Source organism: Helianthus annuus, chromosome 10 (assembly GCF_002127325.2).
Source record: "Helianthus annuus cultivar XRQ/B chromosome 10, HanXRQr2.0-SUNRISE, whole genome shotgun sequence".
Lineage (NCBI taxonomy): Eukaryota > Viridiplantae > Streptophyta > Magnoliopsida > Asterales > Asteraceae > Helianthus > Helianthus annuus.
Window position 1 is genome coordinate 148911376 of NC_035442.2, and position 7793 is coordinate 148919168.

General features: G+C 40.0%; 1 protein-coding gene across 1 annotated transcript; it reads left to right on the top strand.

The window, feature by feature from the left end:
* Window positions 1-541: 541 nt before the first annotated feature.
* On the top strand, window positions 542-4449 carry LOC110886005 (probable WRKY transcription factor 58). Its single transcript, XM_022133757.2, has 5 exons — window positions 542-770; window positions 2284-2997; window positions 3504-3672; window positions 3771-3929; window positions 4008-4449. The coding sequence occupies exons 2-5, from the start codon at window positions 2310-2312 to the stop codon at window positions 4273-4275; spliced, it is 1284 nt and encodes a 427-aa protein (XP_021989449.1). The 5' UTR covers window positions 542-770; window positions 2284-2309; the 3' UTR covers window positions 4276-4449.
* The last annotated feature ends 3344 nt before the right edge of the window (window positions 4450-7793 follow it).

The window sequence follows — 7793 nt, forward strand, 5'->3', positions numbered from 1 at the left end:
AATATATTTTATATTAAAGTGGAGTGTCAGCTAAAGCTAAAGGTTTGGAATAGTATGGGTTGGAGGAAAAATAAAAATTTTCAAGATTGGTTGAACTCTGATGTGGCAGCTGATTTGACGGTTGGAATTGTATACCATTGTGGGTGTTCTAACATAATTATCGACGAGTTTCGATGATGAGTGACAACAGCCCGTACAACCGATGACATCAAACACGAGTTTCGATTGTGGGTTTGGTTAGAATTTCCATACAAATATAATTACACGATGTAGAGACCAAACACACCTATAACACCAAGATATACAAAATAGAGAGAGCACATGATGGCTAGTTAAACCTCCTACGTGGGAGTAGATGGCCATCAAATCTTATATATTTAGTTTTTTTTTTCCTTTTTGTCAATATACACACACTAGACTCGAGTGTCATTCATAAGTCATAACCATATATTGAAACACAAGATATTAATAAACAAAAAAAGTCATTTTCATATAACTAAGGTAAAAAGAAAAAAGAGGGACAAGTTGTATTAAAATGTAACAAGTTTAGGGGAAGTTGATGTAACTTACCCAACTACCATCATCAGATTCTTCCTTCCCTACACTCCTCCACACCCAATCACCCTTTCTCTCTTCACTTGTTCGATCCATCCATCACTTTTCCCTTTTCGGCCTTTCCTAAACCCAATTCCAATTCCAATTCCAATTCCACACACACCCCACCGCCCCAGATTGATTATCACTACCGCACCTTCAATTCAACCATAAAGGTACAATTTTTAGGGTTTTTGTTACAATTTCACTGCTTTACTTGTTGTTTTTTTACTTCATTTTGATCAGTTTCAGCTCTGATTCACCAGTATTTCACTCAATTAGTGTTTAGCTATGCAATTTTGTGATTTGATTTGATGGGGTTGACTGTAAAAGGGGTTTGACTTTTCAAGATTTTATTTTTCAGTTTCTGGTTTTTGACTAATTTATTAGTTTTAGTGGAATTTTACTCATCTTTAGGGAATTAGGGGTTTATTTTGCTCTGGATAGAGAATTTTGAATTTTGAATTTTGGGTTTTTAGTATTTAGGTCAAGTGTTTGGGATCATTTGAGTTGAAAAATCTGGTTTTTGGATCGAATGGTAGGATTATTGCGGTGTCGGGTAAATTTGATGTTTGGGTTTTGATGTAGTTGTGGTGTTAATTTGACTAGGAAGGAAATATGGTGGGTTTTTTAATCTTTAAAGTTTGTTTCTTTGTAATAACCGAGGGAATAGGGATGGATACGGTCCGTTTAGAACAGAAGATGGACTGTTTTGGGAATTTAATAATGATTTATGGATTGGTAAATAGGAAATTTCGCAATTTTGTTAACTGTACTGGAAATGGGAATCCTTTCGCATAGCGTTTTTAAATGATTTTAAAGGTATTTCTAAGTTGAAATTAATAACTAGTTAAAGCTGTTTGTTTCTACATTTTGACTTCTACAAACAGCTAACAAAATAACTGTGTATTTGATTTGGGCCATAACTGCGCTTACTATCTTAAGGTTAACGTAGATTTTCAGTAATAGATCTTGTTTGTGAAAAACTTAGGGGCTGTTTGGCAACTTCTGAATTGTTAAGTGCTGAACCAGTAAAAGGTCTGAACCATTAAGAGCCGGTATAATGCTTGACCGTTCAGAGGCGAATGTCTGGCCAATTCAGATTGGAGGTTTTAACCATTCAGACTCAGTATAATGCTTAACCATTCAGAGGCAAATGTCTGAACCATTTAGACATTTGTTCGCGAAACAAACAGTCTGAACCAATAAGTGCTGAACCAATAAGAAAAAAAGTAAAGTTTTTAAGCCAGTAAAGAAGTAAAATTAACCGGATATAGAGTGGTCCAGAGACTAAATTTCCTGCATTCACTGCGAGTACGCTATTACTCTCTTCTTTGATTGAACATTTCACAATATTGGGCCGACAACTAGATTACTAGTTGTTTAATAACACTCGATTTTAAGCATTAAGGAAATAAGAGGAACTATGTGTTGTCTTTTTTTAACTCAACTTTTCTTGTAATCATTAAAACCACCTAAATGCACACTTGCAAAATTTTATCTATCTCCACAAATTCGAGTCCTTAACGCGCTGAAATCTGTCCTCAAATTCTGTTAGCCATAGGCTGTAGCTTCAGAAATGTCCGCGTAAGTTTTTCTCTTGAAGATGTATATATTTATGTATCTAATATCTATTTTAAGTGGCTCAAACTTTTGTTTATTTATGTTCTGCTTCTAATACGTGCGCAGTATTAGATGGAACTGAAATTACAATAATGGACAAGTCATCTGACAGTCAAGAGTTGACCAACGACTCCAACAGTGGAGACGTGTCTAATCAAGAAACAAAATCCAAGTCAACAAAAGTCGAGGAGTCTCACGATAGTTCTAACCAAGAAGGAAGTTCCACAACCATACAACACAACAAAGAGCTAGACGCTCGACATGATAAACCTACTTCTCATAACGAAAGTGCTAGATCAGAATCTTTACAAGAAGAAAACACGATGGTTATAACACCGAAAAACGCCACTAACACTTCACAGCAAGCTCCCGCATCAGAATCCGACAATGAAAGGTTTATTGTGGCGTTAAGGCCCGAGAAAGGGCTCAATAAACTACCACTAAGACGTAACGCTGACAATGTTACTGTTGCACAATCCGCACCTTCTGATCAAGGTGTTACGTTCTCAAAACTACCTGAAAAACCAACTGGTGACGGATATAACTGGAGAAAATACGGTCAAAAGCTTGTGAAAGGGAATACGTTTATTCGAAGCTATTACAAATGTACGTTTGCTAGTTGTCCAGCGAGAAAACAAGTGGAACGTACACACGATGGAAATATTACGGAAATAAATTACTTATGGAAGCATGAACACCCTAAACCTCCACATACGCTTGTTAAAGGCTCGGCTTCTGTTATGCCTCTTCCATCAAAAGCTTCTCACGAGCCTTCTGAAGGTAACATTAATTTATTTTAGAGTAGAATGCCATTTTCGTCCCTGAGGTTTGGTCAGTTTTGCGACTTTCGTCCAAAGGTTTGTTTTTCCGCATTTGGATCCAAAAGGTTTAAAATCTGGCCATTTTCATCCGGCTCGTTAACTCCATCCATTTTTCTTCGTTAAGTCAGGGGTATTTCCGTCTTTTATGTTAACTTAAAGGGCAATTCAGTCTTTTTAAGGGGTATTTGGTCTTTTTACATAAAGTGGAAAAGACCGAATTGCCCTTTAAGTTAGCAAAAAGATGGAAATACCCCTGACTTAACGGAGAAAAATAGATGGAGTTAAGGAGTTGGATGAAAATGGCAAGATTTCAAACCTTTTGGATCCAGATGCGGAAAAAACAAACCATTGGACGAAAGTCGCAAAACTGGCCAAACCTCAGGGAGGAAAATGGCATTTTACTCTTTATTTTATTCTCAGTCTCGAGTTTCGGTAATAATATATTGATCCTTTTGTTATGTGAAGACCGTTCATCTGTGCTTCCGGCGACATCTCATGATCAAGAGGTGTCGGAAACAGACACGCATCAACTTGCGGTGCATCCTGTAAATGATAATAATGTGGAAGCTGATGTTAAGGTGAATGAAAGGAAAAGTGAGATGAATAACGATTTATCATCGGACGTGAAGAGACAGTAAGTTAAAACTTAAAACACTACCTAATTCTTTCGTGTTTTTCTTTTTTTAAATTTTGAAATATTTTAATTTTTTATCTACAATTTGAGCATTGTAGGAAGAGAGAGACTTTTAGCATGAGTGAAGGTATTCCAACTAAGACAAACTGCGAGCCGCGAGTGGTTGTTCAGACAACCAGCGTAGTTGATGTCGTAAATGACGGCTATCGGTGGCGCAAATATGGGCAGAAATTGGTGAAAGGCAATAGTAATCCAAGGTAACATGATTAATTTCTTAAACACAGGTAGACTACTTTATGTTTCGGGTCATAAAAGATGTATGCGTCATAATTCAGGAGTTATTACCGGTGTACAAGTGCTGGTTGCACCGCTAAAAAACACGTGGAACGCTCATCTCATGATGAAAAAGTGGTGATTACGACTTATGAGGGGCGGCATGATCATGAAATGCCTGGAGGTGCTAATGCTGGTGCTCGAACCGTTGCTCAAAATGTCTCGGGAACTGGGACCGGGGCCGGTCCAACATCGGTTGAAAATGAGGGTCCAAGAGCTCAACCAGAATCTGGTGGTAGGGAAATGGTTTTACATGTTAGTGCTACATGAGCCACAAATACTATGGTTATCTAATTTACCCTATGGTTCTACCTTAGGTCTTAATGGTAGTCATGTAGTGTTGTTATATACCATAAATCTTTATGATTTGCAGATTAAACATTGGATTATTTGGATGAGTTATAAATTATAAATATCATGAACAAGTATTTATATTTGATTTCATTTACTTTTAAACATTATAATTATACATTTACATACATCTTATGCAAATGTAAGTCACATCAAATTTTAAGGTTGAACTAACACATTATCACATGCCGTTAAAAAAAACACATTATCACATGCCATAAGAATAAAAGGTTGGCATAAAAAAATTCTAACTATAAAACAAAACGTATTCCGTCACATTCACAACCACCCTTTTCAAGTTTTCATTTTTTTTATGTTTAAACTTATTTTTAATTAGTTTAGTAAACTTATTAATTAGTGCACTCTTTTACCTCTTGGGACGGCTTTAGGGTGGAACCAATTTTAGTTTGGACAACACAAGTCATAATTGCATCACTTGCTTGTCTAAACCTTTTGAAGTGGTGTAGTGTTTGAATATTTTGTCCTTGATTATCATTTTTAGTAAAACATTTATCATTTGAATATTAGTATATTGTGTTGGGATAAACGTGAAAACTGTATTGGAAAAAGATGGCTTGTTATTTCAAGATTTAATATCACATATATCTAAGTTATAGTAATTATCACCATGTTCGTATGTTTGTTTTATCTATGTAATATTATAAGTACTTGATTAAGTTCATGTTCGTATGTTTGTGAAGATGTATAGTCCTAAATCCTTGTTTATATGGTAAGGATCACACCACTTTTTCATCCTACAAGGCGCACACATCAGCAAGCGAATCCAGAGGCTTATAGAATATGGCAACGTGGCACCAAAGATGCCCCCTCCGACAAAAAGGACAAACGTGTCACCATTCATCAAGCGCCATGTAGGCCTGTAACAAATCAAGGAGCAGGACTGACATCAGCAGTACGACGTTTCCAGCATGAGCAAATGCAGGCGCGCCACGTGTACCATTACCCTGACCACAGCAGAGGAGACCAAGAGGATATTCCCCTTGGTCGGACAGCTGGCGCCCTGTAACAGCTGGCAACGATGCTCCTCCCTCTTCCATCGCCCGGCTATAAATAGGACCCTTCATCATTCAGGTTGGATCATCTTACCCTCTATACTCTCACACTCAACACACACTGTTTTATTCCCTCAGAACAGTATTTATTCTCACGCCGGAGCCTGGTTAAGAGGGAAACCCCCATATTCCCCCTCTTAACGAGACTAACGGTGTTGCTGTTTTGCAGGATCATAATCATTTCACGAGTAGAGAAGGAGATTGAACCCACAGAAGAGACAGTCCCACAGATTAACCTTAGTGTTAACCTGTGTTTCATCATTGGCGCCCACCGCTTTATTGCAAAACCACCCTCATCTCCTTTCTCTTCGAAAAACTCTTTGAAATGGCAGAAACAAACCCTTCCCACCAGGTGGATGGAGAAGTTTCTTCTTTTGAGCTCCTTACGGACACCGCGCACGTCCAAAGAAGCCAAAGGAACGAAACGATCCAAGAAGGGCAGATAAATAATGAATTCCTGGACATCTTTGGAAGTGCCTCCAGAGTTGTCAGTCAAAACACAACTGGAGCCACTTTCCAACCACCATCCAGGCTCATCACCCAAGTCACTAACGGAGCAACATTCCAACCCTCGTCCGGGATAGTTCAACAAACACCCCCACCAGTGCAAACACTAAACCATGGAGCCGGCCCTTCAGCTCTATCGGAACAAACACAACTAAATTTCTCTGCACTTTTAGGGCTACCCGAAGGAAAAACTCTGGCTTCCTGGTATGCTGAACAAATGGCGTCTATAAACCTTATTTATACACAACTCAGCACGCAACAGGCTTTGCTCCAAGCACAAGCCAACCAATCCGCATTTGTTACTCCACCGCAAAGGTCTCTGAGCACTCACATGCCTCAGCAGGCCAATGCATGGACCTTACGTCCAGATAAAGCACCAGTACCAAGCATCCGAAGGCCGAGCGCGCATGACACACGCGACACATACGGCGAAACGGAAAGCAACTATGTGCAGTATTCCCACCCACCAAGAAAACCAATACAAAGTCGTTTAGGCCCGCGCAACATAAACGACGAGCTTGATAGTTATAAAGAGGAAGACGACGAGACATACAAAGAAAGCACAGTGTTCAGCAAATTGCCGCCAGAGCATGAAGCATACAAACCTTACAAGCGCGCAGGTTACAACCTAAAAGCAGAGCATGACTACACCTTGAGCTATCGTCCAGACGACATGGCTGAAAATTCAAAATTCATCAAAGAGATTGCCACAGCCGCTATTGACAAAACGAAATTGCCACACAATGTGGGCAAATACAACGGCTTGACAGACCCGGACGACCACCTCCAAGTTTTTAATGGCGCGGGAGAAACAGGTGGATGGAACTTACCAACTTGGTGCCACCTCTTCGCTCAAACCTTCGTCGGCGCAGCGCGCGTTTGGTTCGACAGCTTACTAGCAGGAAGGATCAAATCATGGATCGACTTTCGAGACAAGTTCCTTGCGCACTTTTCTCAACAGCGCAGGCACACCAGAGATCCGGTGGATTGTTTGAACATATGGCGAAAGGACCATGAAAGCATGGAGGACTTCATTACCAGATACAACAAAGAATGTCTGGAAATTGGAGATGTAGGTGAGAAGATGATGCGCGCGCATTTCATGAGGGCAGTAAAATGTGATGACCTAATCAAGCGACTAAAAGGAAGGGACGGAGGACCCAAAGATTGGGAAACCTTCATTGAGGCAGCGAAAACCATTGCGCAAACTGACAAACAGTTGACCGGTGACGACAACCGTCAACGCGGGTATAACCATAACGACCGCCACAACAAAAAGGGCAGAGGCCAACCATGGAAAGCATCCGGCCACAGAGAAAGAAGCCCAGCAAAAGAGGACGCGCGTCATACTATCAATCAGATAGCCCATCGAAAAGAAGTAAAAAGAGAAAACAGAGAAAAATAGTGGACACCCCTAACAAAGACCTTCCGAGGTCTTGTCCACCGAGAACCACCAGTTCAAACCACCCCTACAAATGCGAAACAAGAGGGGTCAAGACCCAAATCTTTTCTGTGAATTTCACAAAGACACAGGCCACTTAACTGACGACTGCTTCAGCTTAAAGCAAGAAATAGAAAGGGCCTTGAGAGATGGAAAGCTCACTCATCTGATAAAAGGTGGAAAGCGCGACTACCGCCAGATTCAAAGAAGAGAAGAAGGGCCAGATAACAAAAAACTCCGGAAATTAGAAACCCACATGGTTCAAGGGGGTCCACGAAGTCCAAGAAAGAATTATAACAAGCGCACTCAAGATGACTCATGGCGCGAAAGACAAGTTGTTTTTCCTGTTGTAAGTGGAGGCCCAAGAGAAAAGAGACCCATAGTCATCTCCGGGGTAATCGGTCATTACCAAACCG

What these genes read in the sequence shown, in the direction of transcription:
- LOC110886005 (XM_022133757.2), top strand. Translation starts at nt 2,310, where the DNA reads ATGGACAAGTCATCTGACAGTCAAGAGTTGACCAACGACTCCAACAGT. An exon ending in TTCTCACGAGCCTTCTGAAG is followed by an intron (nt 2,998 to 3,503) that starts GTAACATTAATT and finishes TGTTATGTGAAG; the next exon opens with ACCGTTCATCTGTGCTTCCG. An exon ending in TCATCGGACGTGAAGAGACA is followed by an intron (nt 3,673 to 3,770) that starts GTAAGTTAAAAC and finishes TGAGCATTGTAG; the next exon opens with GAAGAGAGAGACTTTTAGCA.